At 50.6% G+C, this 22043-nt stretch overlaps 1 protein-coding gene across 3 annotated transcripts in view; it reads left to right on the top strand.

Moving 5' to 3' along the window:
* LOC138833119 (inositol-tetrakisphosphate 1-kinase) overlaps positions 1 to 22043 on the top strand; it is a 165172-nt gene that overhangs the window by 48972 nt on the left and 94157 nt on the right. For all 3 annotated transcript variants that reach the window (XM_070031465.1, XM_070031463.1, XM_070031462.1), the window contains one exon: positions 18982 to 19006. Coding sequence is in view for 1 of the 3 variants with exons in the window: in XM_070031462.1 (XP_069887563.1) it covers positions 18982 to 19006 (25 nt within the window). In the remaining 2 variants the exon portion in view is untranslated. The remainder of the gene's footprint in view (positions 1 to 18981; positions 19007 to 22043) is intronic.

Here is a 22043-nt window from a genome sequence, read left to right on the forward strand (position 1 = left end):
CAATGCCCAGATCTCAGCTTCCTGAGTTGCTAGCCTTACAGTTGTTAACCATCTGTGCCTATATTTTAATTTGAGCCATCTTTACGCTGCTGTTACTGGGCAATTCCAGGCTTGACCACATCCCTGTCTATCTCCTCTAGGGTACTAGGCTTGTCCCAGGGTTCATGTGGCCATTTCCTGTTGTCTTAGCCCCAGCTGTTATAACAAATGCCACAGCCTGAAATTTAAGCCACAGGCGTCAGTGCTCCCTGCCCCGGTGGCTGCTAGTCTAGTTGCTGGCAGATATGGATCCAGGTGAAGGCTCTTCCTGGATTGCAAAGGCGGCCTTCTCAGTGAGTCTTCACATGGCCCAACTCTAATCTCTCCATCTTCTGATGAGATGGTGGGTGTCATCCTCATGACTTCCTCTCAACCTGCATACTTCTCCAGAGCCCCAGTTCCAAACACCAGCACACTGGGGATTGTTAGGCCTTCACCCTATGAGTTTTGGGGACACACTCAGTCCATGGTATCCCTCTTGGCAGGGCAGAGGGTTCCACAGCATGTGTCACCATACTCTAGAGACTAGGGAAGTTTCAGCGCGTGGGGTCCCTGTACCTTCTGCTCCAGTTGCATTCAGCCCACAGTTGAGGCTGTGTGGGAAGGAGGCTGTCTGGAGTGCTGAGCTGGACCCAGCACCCAGGACATAGCTCACCTCTGGTGGCGATGGGTTTCCCCTTCTGCTTTTTAAAATGGCCACTGTGGGGGCAGTTTGGGGAATAAGAAGAAGACATAAGCACTAATTTACTCTTTTCAAACCTTTTTTTCCTAACTCTCTCTGTGTGTGTGTGTGTGTGGTGTGTGTGTGTGTGTGTGTGTGTGTGTGTGTGTGTGTGTGTGTGTGTGTGTGTGTGTGTATGAATTCATGCATGTGCATGAATACTGATACTGGGGCTTGAATTCAGGGCCTTAAACTCTTGTTGGCCTTAAGACTGGTGCTCTACTACTTGAGCCACACCTTTACTTCTGGCTTTTTGATAGTTAATTAGAGTCTATGAGAGTCTCACAGACTTTACTGCCTAGGCTGGCTTGGAGTCCTGCTCATCAGATCTCAGCCTCCTGAGTAGCTAGGATTACAGACGTGAGCCACTATTGTCTAGCTTTTTTCTTTTTTAATTTTTAAATTATTTTTGTTTCTTGCCAGTCCTGGGGCTTGAACTCAGGGCCTGAGCACTGTCCCTGACCTTCTTTTGTGCTCAAGGCTAGCACTCTACCACTTGAACCACAGCATTACTTCCAGCTTTTTCTGTGTAGTGGTACTAAGCAATTGAACCCAGGGCTTCATGCATGCTAGGCAAAGCACTCTACCACTAAGCCACATTCCTAGCCCTAAATTCAATTTTTTATAGGCAAGGTCGGGCTATATAGTGTAGGGTGGCCTAAATGTTGATCCTTCTGCTTCAACTGCCCCAGTACTGTAATCATAAGTGTGTGCCACTACATCCCAATGAAAATGTACTTTAGAGTTGATTGGCATTATTGATCTTTGTGTGTGTATGTGTTCCTGTATATGTTCATAGGTTTTTTTTGGTGTGTGTGCATGCACGCACCCACATGTATACATACACATACATGTACTAGGGCTTGAACTCAGGGCTTTGCACTTTCTCAGCTTTATTGTTCAAGGCTGGCACATGACCACTGGAGCCATACCTCCAGTCTGATGTTTTGCTGGTTAATTGGAGGTAGTATCTCTGGAATTTTTGTTAGGGCTGAAATTTTGTTATGTCATATCTCTGAAATTTTGTTATGGCTTTGAACCATGATCCTTAGAGCACAACCTCTTGAGTAGCTAGAAGTATAGATATGAGCCACCTGTGCCCATTTTCATCCTTGATCTAGAAATGTCCATTCAGCTGAAAGGGCTGATCTGCTGTTGGCTCTGCCTTTTAGCTAGCTGGGGTGGGAAACGGGGCCTTTGGAGGACTAGTGAGGGTCATCTCTGTGGCCCAGTAAGTTCCATCTCTTCAGCTGCCTCCTTGGGGCTTCTAACAAGCACCCCTTCTCCCCACTCCATGTCTTCTGCACAGTCTCCCAAGCAGCCCCTGGCTTGCAAATGAAAGAGTGACATCTTTTCCTTGAAAATTTAAGTCTTCTGCAAAGACGTTTAACATGATGAAAGAAAAATTTGAAAAGACAGTTCTTCCCTCCCCCCCATCCACATTTCCTTTGTACATTCTCTTCCCCTTTGTATCTAATGATCATGGAGTTGCAGTCATTGCACATGTAGCGTTTTGATTTCTGCTGTTTGCATGTAGCATTGTGTTATAAACAGATTCCATGTTTGTACTTGATACAGTCTTGAGAATGTTATGTTTTGTGTATGTGCTGGCCTTGCTGCACTGAGCACCCCGGCACTAAGCCACACACCCAGCTGGCTTTTAAAGTTGGGCGTTTGTAAAAATCAGATATTTCATTATGAAAATTCTAACATATACAAAAGCAAGAGTCTCTCAATTTGAAATGCTAGCCACTGTTAACTCTTGTTTGATTTCCCCTATCTTTTTTTGAAGCAAATCTAAGAGACCTGATTTCATGTATTCTTAAGTGTATTTTTTGTTGTTGTTGTTGGCCATGGGGCTTGAACTCTGGGCTTGGGCGCTGTCCCTGCGCTCTTCAGCTCAAGGCGAGCACTCTACTGCTTGAGCCACAGTGCCACTTCCAGTTTTCTGGTGGTTTATTGGAGACAAGAGTCTCATGGACTTTTCTGCCTGGGCTGACTTTGAACCGTGATCCTCAGATCTCAGCCTCTTGTGTAGCTAGGATTACAGGTGTGAGGCACCAACGCCCGGCTCTTTAGTGTATTTGTTTGTTTGTTTGTTAGGGTCCGGTCGTGGGGCCTGAACTCTGGGCCTGGGCACTGTCCCTAAGCTCTTCAGCTCAAGGATATTGCTCTACCACTTGAGCCACAGTTCCACTTCCAACTTTTTTTCTTTTTTGCTTATGTGGTGCTGGGGAATCGAACCCAGGGCCTCATGCATGCAAGGCAAGCGCTCTACCACTGAGCCACCTTCCCAACCCTCTTTAGTGTATTTTTAAAAGCTCAAAAATTATTTTTTTAATCCCACCGTTACCTGAAAATAAAGCACAACAGAGAATGATCACTTTTGATTACTATAAAACATATTTTTCATGTCTGTGCTAAGAACTATTGAACATGTAGTTCCAGTTTTCTTGCTAGTGTCAACTGGACTTTTTTTTTTTTTCCTGAGGCTACGGGGGTTTGAACTCAGGGCCTCATATTCACTAGACAGGAGTTCTACCACTTGAGACACCTTCAGCCTTGCTTTTTGCTGGTTATTTGGAAGATAGAATGTAGCAAACTTGCTGCCTGGGCTGGCCTCAAACTGCAGTCCTCTAGATCTCAGCCTCCTAAGCAGCTAGGATTGTAGGCATGAGCCACCAGTGCCTGGCAACTCATAGAACATTTTTATGAATATTATGTCTCCTGTCCTTTTCTGATTCCAGTATGCGAAGTGATAGTTTTCATAGGTTATGTAATGAACCATTCTGAAACCTGATGGCTGCAAGCAGTAACCATTTAAGCTCACCTTTCTGAAGCTAGACTCAGCTGTGTAGTTGTGGTCTCTTCTGGGTTCCTTTCTGTGACCAGCTGCAGGTCGGTGAGGGGCCCTGCTGCTGGGGCTTGACCTTTGGTTAACTGTGTTGTGGGACCATCTGGCCTAGTCCTGCAGCAGGCTGTTTGGGCTTGTTTCTGCCCAGGAGGCAGAGGTCTGAAAATCAGTGCATATTGAAGGCCACTAGAGGCCATATCTCTCCTGTAACCTGTTATTTCCAACAAGACCGCAAACCAACCCAAATCAATCTTTGTCACTCTTGGTGGGAGTGACAAAAGCTGTTGCTGAGGATGTGACTCTAGGAAGGGGTCAAGCATGAGGGGGGAGGAGGAGTGTCTTTCTCTGTACAAAGCCATATGACCTGGCCTTGTGCGTTGGCCAGACAAGCCGTAGACTTCCTGATTCAGAAGCTGGCAGATGCCCCGCTGATGTCCTGGGCATGACAGGGTTGAGGGGAGTTTTGGTTCTACTTTAGGGCCTGGCTTACCTGTGCTTCACTCCTCCATGCTGAGCTTCTTTCCTCAGCTGAGGAGCTGGTGTTTAGAACATAGTAGCCTCCAAATTCTACAACATTCCAACTAGGAAGAACCTTGGGAGTTTCAGTAGGAACCTAACTGGCCCCAGACAGATTGTCATTCCTGCCCTGCTGCTGTCTCCCTCCCTCCCTGTCTCCCTCCCTCCCTGTCTCCCTCCTTTCCTCCCTCCCTCCCTCCCTCCCTTCCTCCCTCCCTCCCTCCCTCCCTCCTTCCCTCCCTCCCTTCCTTCCTTCCTTCCTTCCTTCCTTCCTTCCTTCCTTCCTTCCTTCCTTCCTTCCTCCTTCTCTCCCTTCTTCCCTCCTTCTCTCCCTTCTTCCCTCCCTCCCTCCCTCCCTCCCTTCCTCCCTTCTTTCCTTCTTTCCTTCCTTCTGCAGTCCTAGGGCTTGAATTTAGTGTCTGGGCACTGTCTCTGGACTTCTTTTGCTAGAGCCATAGTGCCACTTCTGGGCTTTACTGTTTATGTGATACTGAGGGATCAAACCCAGGGCTAGGCAAGCACTCTACCACTAAGCCACATTCCTACCTCTCTGTTTCATTTCTGTCATTGCTCCCTGGTCCACACTTGATGCTGTTGGTCTGTTGTCTTTCTTCACTGGAGCAGCTCTGCAGTTGGCCGAGCACAGCTGTGTTCATGACTGTCTGTTGGCATCTGCCCGTGCTAGGCCATGTAGGAAAAGAGGCCAGGAGATGACCAAGGCTCTGCCTTTTGGAGCTATAGTCCATGAGGGCAGGGTGTCATCCAGGTAGTTCAAAGGGTACTTGCAGCTGGGACCAGGAAATGACAGAGCAGAGAAGTGAAGGGGGCTGAGGGCAGTCTCCAGGGTGGTTAAGGAAGGCCTTTTCAGAGGAGACTGGTTGCACAAGTCAGAAAGGAGCAGCTGCAGAAGTAGCTGCAGAAACACTGAGGCAGAAGTACAGAGGCCTTGGAGGTGTGTTGGAGCTGGAGGAGGGTGTGGTTGGAACCAGGTCTGGTGGACAGTGGAGAGGTAGGCTGGGGCCAATGGCTGAGGGATTTCCACATCATAATGTTTGAGTTTCTTGTCTAGAGAGGGATGTGCAGAGCCCTCCTGGAAGCAGCTCTTGAACACCAGTGCTTCTGTCTGTGCGTATCAGCCCTGAGGATGTCCAGTGTTTAAGGAACACCCTCCTGGCATCCTGCAGTTCCCCTTGGCTAAGAGGACACACCGTCTGGGCCCAGGGCGCCTGTGTGCTCACAGGGCAGCCTGAGCTCTGGTACATCTCACTTCCCATTCTCCAGCTGCCTGCAAAGGCCTGGGCACAGCTTTGAACAGAAGGAACCTGCATTTCCACTTGGCTCCTGACACTGTCCAGAGGTTTTGGGCAGGAACTGTGTGGATGGTAAGATGCTTGTTAGGTTGACTCAGCGTTCATGCTGCAAGGACCTTTGAAGTGACATCTGCATTTGGGAAGTTAATTTTAAAATGTGTTTTCCTTTCCTAATTTGTTTCTAATTCTGTGCAATCAGTTAGCCAATGTTACCGGGGATCCTCTTTCCCCTCTTTAGTTCAGAGGCACTTGCTTGTCTTTCAGCCCTGGGTGAGGGAGCAGAGTGTCCTAGTGAACCCTGTGACTGGGGACCACATGGGACTGGGGATGAGAGACAGAAATGGAGGCTGACTGGTATGAATCCAGGTAGAGTGGTGGTATCTGTTTAGTAGAAGGCATAGATCAATAAGATGATGACATTTCAGTGTAGACACTGAGTGACTGGAACTTGTGTGCATATGAGGGACAGCAAGCCCATTTCTGATGAGCTTAAACAAAAGATGAATTTCTGGATTCTGGAAATCTAGCCATACAAGAATGGACCAGCTGGGCACCAGTGGCTCACACCTGTAATCCTAGCTACCCAGGAGGCTGAGATCTGAGGTTCACGGTTCAAAGCCACCCAGGGCAGGAAAGTCCATGAGACTCTTAGCTCCAATTAACCACCAGAAAACCGGAAGTGGCGCTATGGCTCAAGTGGTAGAGTGCTAGCCTTGAGCTAAAGCACTCAGGGACATCGCCCAGGCCCAGTGTTCAAGCCCCATGACTGACCAAAAAAAAAAAAGAATTGACCGTCAGGCTCCAAGTTGCCCCTTCTGTCCCTCCCCACTGTGGCTCAACAGCCAGGATCTTTTCTCAGCTGTGAACTTCTCTCCCAGGATCTTCACACGCACTGTTCTGTGCTGGCCCTCTGACACCACTGCCTTCTCAAGGGCCATTCCTGGGAGAAGTATCAGTGTTATCATCATAGTGTTCTCACCATAGGGCCAGCTGGGTGGGTGGGTCATAGAGTGAACTAGACTGGGAGGTAGGCACTTGTTGCAGGGGTCCATGTGCCAGGTGGCAAGCGAAGCCACAGAAGGGCATGGCTGGGCAGGGATGGTGAAGTAGAAGGTCACTGGCTGGAGGATAGACATGAAGGGACAGCAGGGCCACCTGCTGGGTGGCCTCCTGGGCCTTTTGCTGTCATGCCAGTGCTCTCTTGTGGTCGCAATTAGATAGTCCTTTTTGTGTCATTTCTCCCACTCCCCGGGCCCTCCCTGGCCTTGGCATTGGTTTGTGGGCTGCCGTGACCCCCCGTTGGGGCTCGGAGGGATTATTGCAGCTGTTTGTGGCCTGTTGCCATGGCTCCCACCTTCAGACCTGACAGGACTTGAAGTCTGAGAAGGAAAGCGACGGGGGAGACGCCTGCCCAAGGCTGGCCCTTGAGTCCCGACTCTGGGCATCAGGGTTCTCTGAGGTCCCAGGCTCATCCTTGTCTCTTCCAGAGGCCCACTTGGCCTGTGTTCTCATAAGCTGCAGTCCTTTGACCCAGATGATTCTCTTTCACTGGTGGGTTCAGCAGCACACGTTCCTCGTTCCCACGGGTCAGCCCTCCCTCCCAACTGGGCATTTGGAGTTTGCTCAAATGCCCCCTACCATTGACAGCCTTCCTGTGGGAGCTGGCAGGCTCTTCCTGCAGCTCAGTGGAGATGTGGTTCTCATCCCTTGTATTCTGTAGAAAGGGTTCAAAGTGCAAAGGCTAATATGGGCATCAGAAGTTGCTGTCAACCCGTAGAGAAGGAGGAACTGTGACCCCAGGGTGGGTGCTGCTCCTCAGGCCTTGGAGTTTGATCACTGGTGTGGTTCCGGAGGAGAGGCAGCTCTGTCCAGAACAGTTCCTTTCCCAGAAATCCCCTCAATCTCTGACAAACTTGGGAGACTGCCTCCAGCTCAGGACTCCTCCCTTCTCTCAGGGCTGTCACCTGGTGTGGGATGAAGAGACCTTTGCTGATGGACAGATTGTGGTCTACTTCTGAGTGTTAGATGAGATCCGTAGACTCCAGTCTCTCACCTGAGTGCATAGGACAGCCGTGCCTCCTGGGGCCTCTGTGCCCCTCCCCACTCCAGGCCTACATCTCCTGTCCTTTCTGTAGCCTGGCCTGGGGAGAGCAGGCTGGGGTCAGAAGGAGGGAGCCTAGGAATTCGCTGGTGTTGGCCTGCATGTGTTTGTGTCATATTTAGGCCTTTGGAATCCTACCTGAACTTTGATGAAGTGTTGGCTGTTGCTACAGTTGGGATGCTCAGTGTACTTGGGAAGGGCCTGGGGCTAAGACCATGAATAGGGGGACCTGAAAGTTCCCTGCTGTGCCCTGGTACCTGGGTTCTAGGCCTGGTGCTCAGGCTGCAGCTGCCTCCTGTGAGAAGCTCTCTACTGCTCAGAGCACTTGGCAGGCTAAGAGAGGTGACCTGCAGCAGGCCAGGCAACCTTAGGGTCAGGTTTGGCTGTCCTGGGTGGCTCTTTTTAACTTAAAGGTGAACCCAAGGTGAATAAGAGTTGTAGCTCAAGTGGTAAAACAGTGTCTAGAAGTGTATGTTCAAATCTCAGTACCTTGGCCTCACAAGAGAGATGAACCCAAGGGTGAGGATTTTTACCTCCCAGTTCACAACAGTTTTTATGTCGGGGCCATATAGTCCATTGCCTCTAACCTCTCCCCTCTTTCTTGGTCCACTGTTCCTATCAGGTGCCCCTATGGCATTGTCTGATTATGCCCAGTGGCCCTGCAGGTACCATGTGAAACTGAGTGCCAGCTCCTTATTGGTTTACCATGGCGTCCCTCCTTGCCCTCACACCCACAGTCTGTGAACTCTTAGATCCTCTCCTGTTTCTTTCCCACGTTCAGACACTTCAAAGGATTGCCGGACTTAGACTCCTCAAGCAAGAGTCTGAGCGATGGCAGAGCGGCTGGAGTCTTGGTGCCATGGCTGATAGAATGAGGTCCCTGCCGGTCCCTACCATACAGCCAGGTCCCAAAACAGCATTAGCTTGCCATCGCAGCCACATTGTTCATGTGGTCAGAAAGCCCAAAGTCATTACCAAGGCAGTGAGCTTTGAGACCCCAGATTGGCGATTTCCCTGGATTAGCTAGCTGGTGGGTCTAATGTGCTCCCGAGGAGCCAGAGAGATGTGGCAGTGCGAGCAGAGGCCAGTCAGCAGTATGGCCAGGAGCCAAGGAATGGACAGCCTCCAGAAGTGGAAAAGATGGAATGGAATGGGTTCCTCCCAGAGCCTTTGGCAGGCTGGCCGCCCACTGATGTGTTAAGACTCCTGAGAATGCACCATGTTGTTATTCTGCCCTGCCTGTCATTACAGCAGCAATGAGAAGTGAAGAGTGTTCAATGCATCTCACCCGTCTTGCGGTACAAGGTGGAACTAGGGGCAGGGTCAAGGTCAGTGTCATGTGTAGCCAAGTGGGTGTCGAGGCCAGGCCTCTTGTCTCCCTCTCACAGACCTGTGGATAAAGTTGATGGTGCCTCCGTAGGATTTCCCTGTGGGCCTGCTTCTCACCTTTGTCTTGATGTGACCAATCTGTCTCCCCGATGAGGAAAGGCCAGTACCCTGAGGCTTGGCCTTTGTCCTGTCTCTCCACAGGACTCTCTACCACGTCCTGGACACCTGCATCTTCTGGCAGGGCTGGGCTCACCTGGAACTCCTCTGAACCCTTGCTTTGCCTCCTGCTGGGTTTATTAGCTGTTTGACACCAGGGCATGGCTTGTACTTCATCCACCTTGCCTGTAGCTCCCAGCACCTTTAGCTAGGCAGCACTTGTCTCTGCCGCAGCCATCTGGGGCTCCACAGGTCAGGGCAGCCTCGTGGAGGCTGATGGAAATCAGGTGGGGAAAACTGCCTGTGGGTGGAGGCATGTAACAGGGCCCGACCCCTAACCTCAGGGCTTTGAAGTCCCTCTGGGGGTATTAGGAGGAAGCTTTCAGTTGTCAATGTGTTGGCAGTCATGTGCGGCTGTGTGGAAGGTGTGTGGTCACTGACCCAGGCTTTCAAGAGGTGTGTGCATCCTTCATACAGGTGGCACACACAAGTGCTGCTGTGTGCAGAGTGAGCATATCTTGAAAATGTGGGCTTTGTAGGCCTAGCTTCTCCCTCCCATATCCCAGGGAGGGAAATGACGACTCAGGGTATGGCATCTTGGCCTGTAGGAGCCGGATCAGACCAAGGTTAAGATGGCTCTCTATTCTTGCTCCATGAAGGCAGCCAGCAGCCAGGTGGGGGAAGGCCTGGAACCTACCATCCAGGCCGTCCTGCTCCTCCTTCTCCTAGCAGCACCCCCAAATTGAAGGCCTATTCCTAACTCGGTGAAGCAAAAGCTAGAGCACCTACCTGCAAGACTCCAGCATTCAAAGTGAAGGGGTGTCAGGGCTGTTAATGTCTGTGTTGGGACTGGCCACATTTGGGAGGCAGCAGAGCACATCCTGGTGCTTTATAGCCCTCCCCAAGGCCTGCTCACTTGGCTGACAACCGATGGTTCCTTCCTGACAGCCAAGGGGTGGGTTCAATGCACTTCAGTCAGTGCACTGGAGGGTTACCATACTGAGTTACTCTGTCTGCCCTTGCACATGTGCTGGTTTCACTGGGAAGAGCCACCTCCTGGCACCGGGGTCTTGTTCAAGGTCTGAGGGCTACATGTCAGGGACTCCCTGGGCCCTCCCTGTCTTCTTTGGGATGGGCACTCAGGCTGGAAAAGATTCTTCAGTTAAGATGCAAGGTAATCATCAAATCAAGGAAGAATCCTTCCTGCCTTCCCCATAAAAAAGACATATGGCAGCTTCAAGTTTATCTGGTTCTTCTCCGGAGCTGTCCAAACAATTCAAATGTTTGTATTGGCTTTAAGATTCTGTTGGTATGTTGTCTTTATATCGGACCATTTCAGTTTCTGGCACCATTAATAGGAGGAAAATCCAAATTATGAAACAACCAGCAGAGAACTAGGATGCTGTGGAGGGAATAGGCAAGCGGGCGGCTCGGGGCTCAGCCTGGCACTGGAAGGCTGGGGGATGGGCACTTACACAGTGCCAGTTTGTACAGCACCTGGGAGTGTGGGCTGTGGGCACAAGGGCCTGAAATAGAGACCCGTGTCTGCCTCCGGGCTCTCGCTGTCTGCAGCTGAGCCCAGAGCCCATTGGCTGGCTGTGGGGCTGCAAAGCCTTTACCCTTGCTAGAGACAGGGTGGTCCTCTGGAGAGGGTGGTGTTTGAGCTGTTCTCGGGGAGCTGGAGTCTGTGAGGTGAGGATGGAGGGGACAGCTATGCAGAGGCACAGACTTAGGGCAGACCCTGGTGAGTCAGAGAAAGCTGTCCCTGCTGCCTCTGCCTTCTGCCCAGCACCTCACACTTGCACACCAGGTCTGCTGAGAACTTGGGGCTGTAGATCTAGGGTACAGTCCCTGTCTCCTGAGGCACATTTGTCAGCTAAGATAGGCAGGTTATCTGAGTGATCAGAAAGAACCAAGGCTTATTTCTAGCTTGTGGACCTACCCACTCTTCAGAGCTGTTATCCCTCCTCGGTGGCTCAGTGTGTGTCCTCTGAGCTTGGGCTTTCTAGGCCTGTAGCTCTGTGTTTAGTGTTCTGTCCAGGACTGGCAGAAGGCCCTCTTTTTTTATTTTTTATTTTGGTGGTGGTAGTGGTGGTGGTGGTGGTTGCAGTGGCAGAGTTGAGGGGGAGAGTTAGAGAAAGGGGAGAGTTTCTGTATGTAGCCTATGCTGTCCTTCCCTGCACTTGCTGTCCCTGGCTGGTCTCAAACTCAAAATCTTCTTGTTGCAGCTTCCTTAGGGCTAAGTAGGTCCTTTTAATCACTAGTTTCTTTCTGACTTTCAGCCCAGTTGCTTGCCACTTGCTCAGTCAGGTTTGTTTGTAGGCAGTGCAGCTGGTGGCTTTGGTGGCTGATGGTGTCTTCATAGGCTTCCACAACACTGAAGTCAGAACCCTGGCTGGAGAGTCCAGTCACTTCTGCTCGTAATTCATTGACCAAAGCAAGTCTTGTGGCCATGCCTGCCCTGGTCCGGGTGGGAGTGGGAGGTGTAGGGGCTAGGTAGGCCAGGGTTGGTGGCCACCCTTGGCATCTTCCATAGAGCACTGAACCTAGTAGAGGCTGTGCTGTGGAACTCTGTAGTCCCTGTTCCATGCCCCTTGCTACATGAGGGGCCCTCAGAAGGCCAAGAACCAAGGACTGTTTTTCCAAAGGAGCTGACATTGAGGAAGACCAAGGGCTGATGCCATGGGAGCCGCATGCCCTGAGCACATCATGGTAAGAGAGGAGGACCCATTGCTCACCAGGAAGCCCACATCCTCAGGAGCCATTGAGGGCATCAGGATGGGAATTCCTAAGGCCCTGCCCCCTCCCTGCAGGCCAGGGAAGCAAGGAGATAGATAACTCAGGACCCTTGTTTACACACATTGTTCCTGGATGCACACTGTTATTCTGAGTGCCTGAAATCTGTAATTATTAAGCCAGGCTTCAAATTGCTGGGGTGAGGGTGTGCCTGGCACCCTACTGCATCACCACCTGCTTCCTCTTCCTCCTCTGCCATTAGCTCTGGCAGCAGGTGCAGCTGGTTCCTTGCACTCACCGCAGGAGGGCGCCTTTGCTTCTGGCATTTCCCTTGGCTGTGAGTTGTGGTGGGAGGTGGTCTGGCCTGGGGGGGGACCCTCCCCCACTATGTGGCTGGGCAGTTGGTAGAGTTCCTCGTTCATCAGTGGCTCTTTTCTGCCGTGGCCACTTCCAAGGCTGGGTCGGACCTTGCATGTCAGAATTTTTTTTTTTTTTTGGCTGGCCCTGAAGCTTGAACTCAGCCTGGCCGCTGTCCCTGAGCCTCTTTGTGCTCAAGGCTAGCATTCTACCACTTAAGCCACAGTGCCACTTCCGGCCTTTTCTGTGTATGTGGTACTGAGGAATTGAACCCAGGGCTTCATGCATGCTAGTCAAGCACAGTAAGCCACATTCCCAGCCATGGGACATTCTTGAACTTCAGCCCCCTGCAAAGATTACTGTTTGGTGGCTGTGGTGCTGATTCTGAGTGACCTGATTTTAGCTGTCAGGGCTTTCCTCTCCCTGGAGGTGAGCATGTTCTATCCCCCTTTTATTTATTCTCTGCCTCTGCCTTCCTCTTGTAGCCCACATGCACGCATAGCTACCCTGGAAGGCCAGAGGGTCATACCCGTTTTACAGACGTGAAAGCAAGGGGCTCAGCAACACATCCAGGCCTGCTGCTGACGTTCATGTGGCCCTAAGTCTTTTTTTTTTTTTGGTCTGGTCGTGGGGCCTGAATTCTGGGCCTGGGCGCTGTCTCTCAGCTTTTCAGCTCAAGGCTAGCACTCTACCCCTTGAGCCACAGCGCCACTTCCGGCTTTTTTCTTTTTGCTTATGTGGTGCTGAGGAATTGAACCCAGGGCCTCATGCATGCAAGGCAAATACTGTACCACTGAGCCACGTTCCCAGCCCCCTTTGGTCCATTTTTATGGGACTCCTTTGTCATCTTGACTTCAGCACCAGGCCATGCAGACTAGTGTTTGTTATCTTCAAGATGTGGCAGCGGCTAGGACTTAGAGTGTGCTGTCCAGCGGCTAGTGGTGGACACCAGCTCGAGCTGGCTAAAGTGGAGGTTAGCAGCTGCCGAGCTGGAGAAGACTGACTGCTCCAGAGCCTGAACTCCTGTAGCAGAGTGCTGCCCTTCCTCTGCTCTGGCACAGCCTTCATCTGGTCCAGGTTCCAGCCTTTGCAGCCACGCTGTTTCTTGGTAGAAACACAATAATACTGTCAGTACCTAAGGACCTGTCATGGAGAGGACCTGGCCTGGCCTGGTACCATGCTCATTCTTCAGTGAAGTGAAGTGGTCATTCATGTGCTCACTCTGGAGTGGCGTGCAGTCTTTTAGTCCCTTATCTGGGCTAGAGGAAAGCATTTCCTGAAAGGCAGTGATGTCTGCATCCCTGGATGATCCAGGCACCGTGCTGGGGTTAGAGCCCTCCAGGGCAAGAGCTCTTCTCATGTAATAGACAGGGACACTATGGTACCGGGTGTAGGTGGGCCTGGATCTCTGCTGTTGGTAACTGATGTCTGCTTTCCTGTGAATCTTACAGTGCATCCTCTTCCCCTTGAACTGTCTGCTAAGCTCAGTACTGGGGTTCTAGCCTCTGCTGGACACTACTGTGGCGTAAGAATGGACCGCTGTTTCTCCCTTTGATGTCCTTGGCTGGGCTTGGTTCGGGCTTCAGCCTGCTCTTCCTGTCCTGGGAGCACTAGAGCCATTCCCAGTTCTTGTGTCTTCTTTGCTCCTGTTCTGAGGCCTAGGCGGACCACCTCCAGGCATGCCTGCTGGATCTTGCTTTTATGCCTGAAGGTCAAACTCATGCGTCAACATCAAGTTTTTGGAATTTCTCTTGTGTCTGGCTGCTCCTTAGCCACACCTATAGTCTCTGAATCTCTCCCAGGTCCTTCCCAGACTTCCTGAATAACAGTCTTCAGGAGTAGACCTCAGGCTAATATTTTTGACAAGCTCAAAGTTGATTCTTAGGTTGTCTGCCCTGGTGTTTGAGATCCAGTGACCCATGGGAAAGGCGAGGGCTTTGCAGTGACATTCCAGGTCAATGAGGCCTGCCCCAGCCTTGTCATCTGTCCTGCTTCTCGCTGCCTGCCTGTCCTGCAGTGGCTCTTAGGCTCCTGTGTCCCACAAGGGCACTCATGAAATTTTAAACTCTCTTTCCCAGCCCGTTAACTTCAGTGGAGCTTTAATGGCAAGTGCTGTTCCTCTTGGAAGCCGCCTCTGAGTGCCCTGCCTCTCCCTGGAGAGAGCAGTCACCTTGTGACATTCTCTATCCCCTAGGTGCTCTCTCCTTGGACTTCTGGGGAGAGGTTCTTCCGTCATTGGTGATGGCTTTGGAATGCCAAGTTTATGAGTGTGGGGTAGGATTTACTGATTGAGTGTTCATTTAGAATATGAACATTGTTGGGCTCCAGTGGCTCACACCTATGAGGATTGTGACTTGAAGCCAGCCTGGGCAGGAAAGTCTGTGATACTCCAATTAATCACTAGAAAACTGGAAGTGGCACTATGACTCAAAAGTGGTAGAGCAGTAGTCTTGAAGGGAAAAAGCTTAGGGACAGCATCCAGGCCCTGAGTTCAAGCCCCATAACCACCACCACCACCACCACCAACAACAACAAAAGAAAATGAGTTTTAGAGCCAGTGCAAGTTGTCTCTTGGCACAGATTTTTACTTACTTATTTAACCTTTACTTACTAAACTTTAACTTTTTTTTTCTTTGCCAGTTGAACTGCTGGGACCTTAACTCAGGGCCTTGGCTTCTTTTGCTCAAGGATAGCTCTTTGCCACTTGAGTCACAGCTTTCCTTCAAGCTTTTTTGGTAGTTTATTGAAGATTCTCAAGGACTTTCCTGCCTAAGCTGGCTTTGAACCACAATCCTCAAATTACAGCCTCCTGAGTAGCTAGGATTACAGGTGTAAGCTATTGATGCCTGACTAAACTTTAACTTTTTTCTTTTGCCAGTCCTGGAGCTTGAACTCAGGGTTTGGGCACTGTCCCAAACCCTGAGCTGCTTTTTGCTTGAGGCTAGCACTCTACCACTTGAGCCACAGCACCTCTTTTGGCTTTTTCTGATTATATGGTACTGAGGAATCGAACCCAGGGTTTCATGCATATTAGGCAAGCACTCTACCACTAAGCCGCATTCCCAGCTCAAAACTAACTTTTAGTGTTAATTTTTCTGATGGAGGATGTCTATAGCTATATCTATCTGTATCAATACCTATCCATCTATCTATACCTGTCTTATCTATCATGTAAAAGACTTCATACTCTCCTTTTCTGCTGTCAGCAGCCCTGTATCCACAGTTAACACTTCAGCCTGCTCCTTCTGGTCTGCTTCCTAGAGACCCGGGTGTTTACAGGGGCCCAGGGTCTCTGCTGCACATCCATCATGATAGTCCTGGACCCACCGTGGGTATTTCTTCAGCTCCTTTTTGAGCCTGCCTGCCTGCTTCTCTCTCTCTTCTTGAGACAGTGTTTCATTACATAGACTAGGCAGGCTTCATGCTCAGGATCCTCTTGTCTCAGCCTGCTGAGTGCCAAGATTACAGTTGTGCATTCCCATACCAGGCTATGGAAGGTGTTTTTTATTTGTTGTTGTTGGTCATGGGGCTTGAACTCTGGGCTTGGGATTTGTCCCTCAGCTCTTTCACTTAAGGCAGGTGCTTTACCACTTGACCCACAGTGCTACTTCCAATTTTCTGGTGGTTAATTGGAGATAATAGACTCAGTGATCTTCCTGCCCAGGCTGGCTTGGAACTGCAATCCTCAGATCTCAGTCTCCTGAGTAGCTAGGATTACAGACATGAGCCACTGGTGCCCAGCGGAAGGTTTTCTTAATAAACCCTGAGCTTTCTTTTTTGCTTCATCCATCAGTTGACTGAACCTTATCAAGCATTTGTTTTCTGTTGGGCATTGGAAAAGCTGGTAATGAGAGTCTTAGCGATTGTTTAAAACACAATTAGAAGTATGTTTTTCTAGTTTTTGAGAATGTTTTGTCACATAGCACAGAATTCAAAGACACAGTGAGAGGGAAGTCTTCTCTCCTTAGCAACTCTTGCCCTTGACCCAAGGTCGCACTGTGGTCATTTTCTTGTAGCACATCACATCCATCCAATGTATAAACACAACTGTATCCTGCATTGCTGTCCTCCACACAGTGTCGTCATATACAGCATACCAGAATCGGCACCTTGAGATTTCACTGGGCAGTGCCTTGGTGACGGCCTCATGGGCCTGTGGAGCGCTTCCTCATTCTTTCTTTTTTCTTTTTCTTTTTTCTACTTCATACTATGCCTTTGATGACATATGGTTTGTAAATGATGCCTCTTGGGAACATGTTGTTTCTTCCCAGTCTTTCGCAACCACAAGCAGTGGCGGCTGACACCCTAGGGCCTGAGGTCTTGCACGTTTGAGTGTGTCTACATGATGATGGGAGGTAGGGGAGGGGGGGGGTGGAGTTGAGGTTTCCCCGGGGGATAGCTAGTCAGTCACTTAACAACTAGCTCTCTGCTTTCTCTGTCCACTTTGGATTCATGATTTTCTTTCTGACCTTTGTACTTACGGCAGGATTTTGGGAGCCGGGCTTTGAGACTGCCAGGTCGCTAGTACTGTTGTTCTGCAGAAGGTCCTGGTGAGCCAGGAAGTGAGCCTGAGGTGGCAGTGGTGTGCCCAGGATTCCATCGCTAGAGGGGATGTGCTTTGCCACGGCCCCCTGACCTGCTCTCCCTCCTTATACCGAGGCCTTAGAGGCTGGAGATGGAGCTTGTCCATCTGAGGGCCAGCTGTGCTGCACCTGGCTGTGGACACAGAGTGGGTGGGCTTCAGGGTCAGCTCCTGGCTTCCCAAGTTCCCCAAGCCTCTGCTTGATCATCTGAATAGTGGTGAACTCATCCCTCTACCTCACCCCTAGTACTGGAGGAGTCAGAAAGCAGCGAAGGGTTACTGAGCCCCCTTTCCTGCTAGTTGTACTTTATTCTGCTCCTAAGCTCTGGGGCTCCGCTTCTCCTAAGATGTCGGCCACCCTTTCTCTAGATGAGTTTGTTGTTGTTGCTGTTGTTACTTTCTTATTTTAGATCTTACATCTGTTTTCAATGTCAGAGACCTGGTGGGGATTATTCCTTCTCTTTCTTCTATAGAACTTGGATGAGGTAAAATGTGGTCCGATTGAAAGTGACTTGATAATTGAAAGTTGGCTTGATAATGAGAACCATGGGCTGGGATCATGTGGATTTGGGCAGGATTTTCCCAGCAGGAAAACGTGGCCTAGAACCCTGGGGGAACTGGCTCCAAGTGGTGTGACTCACACACCCACCCTTCTGTGTCCTGCCCTCCGACTATAGGAGTGGAGTACATTCTGCCCTTTGGGTTTAAACTTCTACCCCAGAGCCAACTGGGCGGGGAGTCCCAGGCTGACCACTCACAGTCACTTGCTCTATGAGCTGGGGCAGCAAGTTCCCTCTTCCACTCTGGCTGCAGAATGAGGTGGGGCCCTGAGGTGTCCACAGGTGCTCAGGCATGCTGCAGGTTCCTATTGATGCCACCTGTCCCCTTGCTGTGGGCTCTGGTGACCTGCCCCTCTGCCATCATGATTGCAGATGGATACTGGCTGCTATTCCTTCAGGAACCGCCTGTCAGGACTGTGATTGCGCCCGCCATTGCACTGGGCTCCTCATTGCAGGGCTCAGATGTGGCTTGGGAGAAGAAAGCTGGGTGCTTTCCACAGTGGACCCTGCCAGCTTCTGTGGGCAGCCTTTGTGAAGGTCCACTGAGTGCCAGTGTCAGAAGCCCTTGCTGAGGTAGCTGTAAACGTATAAGAAAGGTGAATGTGCCCTCGGCTTCATGGTCATGTGAGGGGCCTGCCCCTGGCTGCCCAGGCATTTTCCTGTGTCTATCTCCTCCCTGATGCCTCCAGCCCCGAGAAGGCCCAGACTGGCTGCTGTGTTCGTTGTGCTTTCTGAGTGCCCCTGGGTCCGGCAAATCTTCTCTGTGTTTGTGTCTCCATTTCCCAGCAGCCATGTATGAGAATTGGTGTGCCTGCTGGTAGGTGTCAGAGTGCACACTTGATAAGCTTGCTTCAAGTAGCTGGGGTGAATAAACCATAGGCTCTGACCTTGCCTGGTCCCCGCTTTCTCTGAGCATGTCAGAGGTGCACAGTGTGCTATCTCTGGATCCTGGCCACCCTGTCCAGCTGTGTCCAAACGACAGGACAAAGGGCTGGACAGTGAGCCCATGTTCTTAGGTGTGTGTGTGTGTGTGTGTGTGTGGCTGGACAGTGAGCCCATGTTCTTAGGGGTGTGTGTGTGTGTGTGTGTTTGTGTGTGTGTGTGTGTGTGTGTGTGTGTGTGTGTGTGTGTGTGTGTGTGTGTCTTCCCCAAAGAGGCCCACCTGGGCTGAAGCCTGAGGGCTGGGGGTGAGAAGGCATGCAGGCAAGGGACAAGCCAGCCCTGTGTGTCTGGCAGGCCGAGGTGTAGGGGCCTGAGGCCCAGGGCTTTGGCACTGTAGCAGTAGTTGAGGTGAGCAGGTCCCAGGTATCAGGCTGAGTTCAGTGGTCAGCAGTCTGTTGGGCGGGCCAGGCTGGAGTTCAGCTGTGAGGGCCTCACTCAGGGCTTGGGGGGACAATGGTTGTCAGTCCTACAGCACTCTTACAAGTTACTTTTACAGTCTCTTCTAGGCCGTGAGGTCGTGAGGGGGGTTGGGACACAGGGTTCCATGGTGGTATCTGGGGTTGAGGGAAAGGCTGGTCAGCCACTTCCCACAGTGGGCCTTCTTACACCTGAGACGAGACCCTTCTGGGGACAGTGATGTGAGAGGCACGCCTTCAGCTGGTTCTCTTCATGCAGCTCTGGCATGGTCCTGTCTCAGCTGATGGTAGTAAATGTTCTGGAAAGACTGCTTCCTACCTGCTTGAGTAATGCTTGTTTTTTTGTGTGTTTTTCTCCACAGGAAACGAGGGATAGAGGTGGTGCAGGTGAGTAGAGACCACTTCCTCTCTTTGCCATTTATTAGTAGAGTGACTCAGTGCCTTCTCCCCCTTCTACCCCCTCCCCACCCCCCCGGTTTCCACCCCTTGTGGATGCTATATGGAGAGTTATCTGGCTGTGGCTTTGACTCTTGGGAGAAGGAACTGGGAAGGGGAAGTTGGAAGTCTTGGGTGGGGGCTGGGAAAGGTGAAGGGACTATAGCTACTCAGCCAGGTGTCTGTGGTTCTGTTTCCTGTGCTCCCTCAATCCTGGGTGGACTTTGGTCAAGTGCTGATTGACTAGAGAAAGAAGGATGGTTGAAGGAGAGCGGGAGGAGGGAGGGACAGAGGAACAAGTGGGTGGGAATATGGAGCAGTGCTCCTAGGTATGGGGCTGGGCCTCTGATTCTGAGATAGATTGATGGGCTCTGACAGCAGCCATCTCAGGAAAGCCAGGAGGTCAATCTCCAGAGGAGCCTGAATGCTTGCCTGGCGGTCTGGCTACCAACATTTGTCCTTGGTTGTGACTCATGAGGGACAGGAAAATATTTTTCTTCTCATAGATAGAGAAAATACTCAGATCTGTAGCAAAAGCAGGCTGTGATGTATACCTCATGAGCACTTAGTGAACTCTGTGGTCTGTCACCCTTGCTGTCCCTGTCCAGTGGGCCTTCCTGTCTGTGTGTTGGTCTGGCCTGCCTTCCTCTCACCTTCCAAACCAAATTGCCTGCATCTCTGGATGCCAGTAAGGGCTGATGAGTTGCTGGGCCCCCTGGCAGACAGTGTAGTGAGTTTTTGGAATGCCTGCTGGGAGCTCTGGGAATCCACTTTTGTTAACCCCAGGCCTCCCCATAACTGGCAGGTCCAGACCTGGGAGCTGGCAGAGGCCCAAGCTAACTGTGCGCCAAGGGTCTTTCATACACAGTGTGTAGGTGGACCAGGAAACTGATGCCATTGTTTTCAGAGTGTGCCAGGCAGTAGAAGCATTCAGAAATCTTTGGAGTTGGGAATGTTCATTTTGATGATGACTTGGAGGAGGAAGTGGTGGCTAGGGACCAGTGTAAAGCCAAACTGGATGCTTTCCTCTCTCTAGCATCTAAAAATAAAACCCATGGCAGTGCCACCGTGGGCACCTCCTTCTGGCACCCAGGAGTACTGGTAGCACTTAAAAATTTTAAGATGTTGAGAAAGACTGCAAAAATTGGCAGCCAAATCACTTGGCTGGATTTTCAGAATCAGCCGGGCTTCTGTGCATCAGATCCTAGGCAGTGGGACCCTAGAAGCCAGGCGTGAGTTTGCCAGTCACTGGATAAGTGAGTGAGAGACTAAGGTGAGCCAGGTACCCTGGTCCTGTCCTATCCTGCACAGCTCCCCGCTGAGGAGGGTGAGGTGTGTTCCTTGTAGAGATGTGGAAGCTGAGGTCCAGGATGGCATCAGTTGAGTTGAGGTGAGTGGCTGGTGGTGAAACGGGGGGTTGCGTTGAGGTCTGCTACACCGGCCTCATGGCATTACTAGATGCTTTCCTGCTTAGCCTTTGGCTTCTTTCTAAGAGGATGCTGGGACCTGGGGTGAGGCCTTAGGGAGATCCTGCCTGTTTGGCCAGGTCACTTTTCCTTCCAGTAATTCAGTGGCAACACTGTGACAGTATCAGTGTTGACCATTTATGGGAACCGCAGTGTTCTTGTAACTTACTTTCAGGGGACATTTGTGTGTAACCTTTGGGGGGGGGGGAGCAAGGGGAGTGGGGGATAGGAACATATTTAAGAAATTTTAAATTTAGGGACCTTCAACTTCCTCATGTCTCCACAGCTGCATGCTGGGAATGGAGCTTGTAAGCTTTCCTTCCCTATGGGCCCTGCCCTTCTTCTTTCTACCTCCTTGGCACAGTGGGGCCTGGTAAAGAGCAGCAGTGCTGCCTTAATTCAGGTTCTGGCTGCATGACTTGGTGCCCATTGCCCAAGCACTTGGCCCCTCAATCTGCCCTATTGGCATACTAGGATAATTGTCATGCTTGCTTGACCCCTGGATTATGATGATGACTAAAGGTGGGTAACAGGGTTGGCACTGGGCCTGGCACATGGGGAAGCTGGTGATCTAAGAGCCAAACATTTTCACCTACTCTGGGCAGACTGAGACTCAGTGTGGGACCCAGAACACCTAGCCCGCCCATCACGAGGGGAGAAGGCTGGTTGATATAATCCTGGGCCAGGGAAGTATCTCTATTTCTGTTCTTGAACAAAACTGAACTGGTGTCACATAAAAGGCTCAAGGACAGCATCCAGGTGCTGAGTGTTCAAGCCTCACAACCAAAAAAAGAAAAAAAAAAGAAAAAAGACATGGATGGGCAGTTGTTCATGCCTTTAATCCTAGCTACTTGAGAGCTGGAGATCAGGAGGTCAGGGCTGGAGGCAAGCATGAACAAAAAGTTTTTTTTTTTTCCCCTTTTTAAAACATTGCTATTATAAAGGTGAGATACAGAGGTACAGTTACATAAATCAGGTAAAGAGTATATTTCTTTTTGGACAATGTCACTCTCTCGCTCTCTCCCAATCTTACCCTCCCATTTCTACCCACAAGTTATATAGTTCTGGTTTTTTTTGTTTTTTTTTTTGTCCCTCGTGGGGCTTGAACTCTGGGCCTTGAACTCGGCTTGAACTCTGCTCTCAGCTCTTCAGCTCAAGGCGAGCACTCTACCACTTGAGCCACAGCTCCACTTCTGGTTTTCTGGTGGTTTATTGGAGATAAGAGTATCACGGACTTTCCTGCCCAGGCTGGCTTTGATCTGTGATCCTCAGATCTCAGCCTCCTGAGTAGCTAGTATTATAGGTGTGAGCCACTGGTACCTAGCTGATGGAAAGTGTTTGAGATCCTACCTCAACCAAAAAAAGCTGGACATAGCCATGCAGGAATTATAAATAGAATTATTGTTCAGGCTGGCCCAGGCTTTTGAAAAAGTAAGATCTTACTTGAAAAACAATAAAAGCAAAAAAAGGCTGGGGGCATAGTTAAAGTGTTAAAGAGTGCCTGCCCAGCAGGTACGAGGCCA

Source organism: Dipodomys merriami, unplaced genomic scaffold, assembly GCF_024711535.1.
Source record: "Dipodomys merriami isolate MVZ:Mamm:240054 unplaced genomic scaffold, mDipMer1.0.p SCAF_200, whole genome shotgun sequence".
NCBI classification, from domain to species: Eukaryota; Metazoa; Chordata; class Mammalia; order Rodentia; family Heteromyidae; genus Dipodomys; species Dipodomys merriami.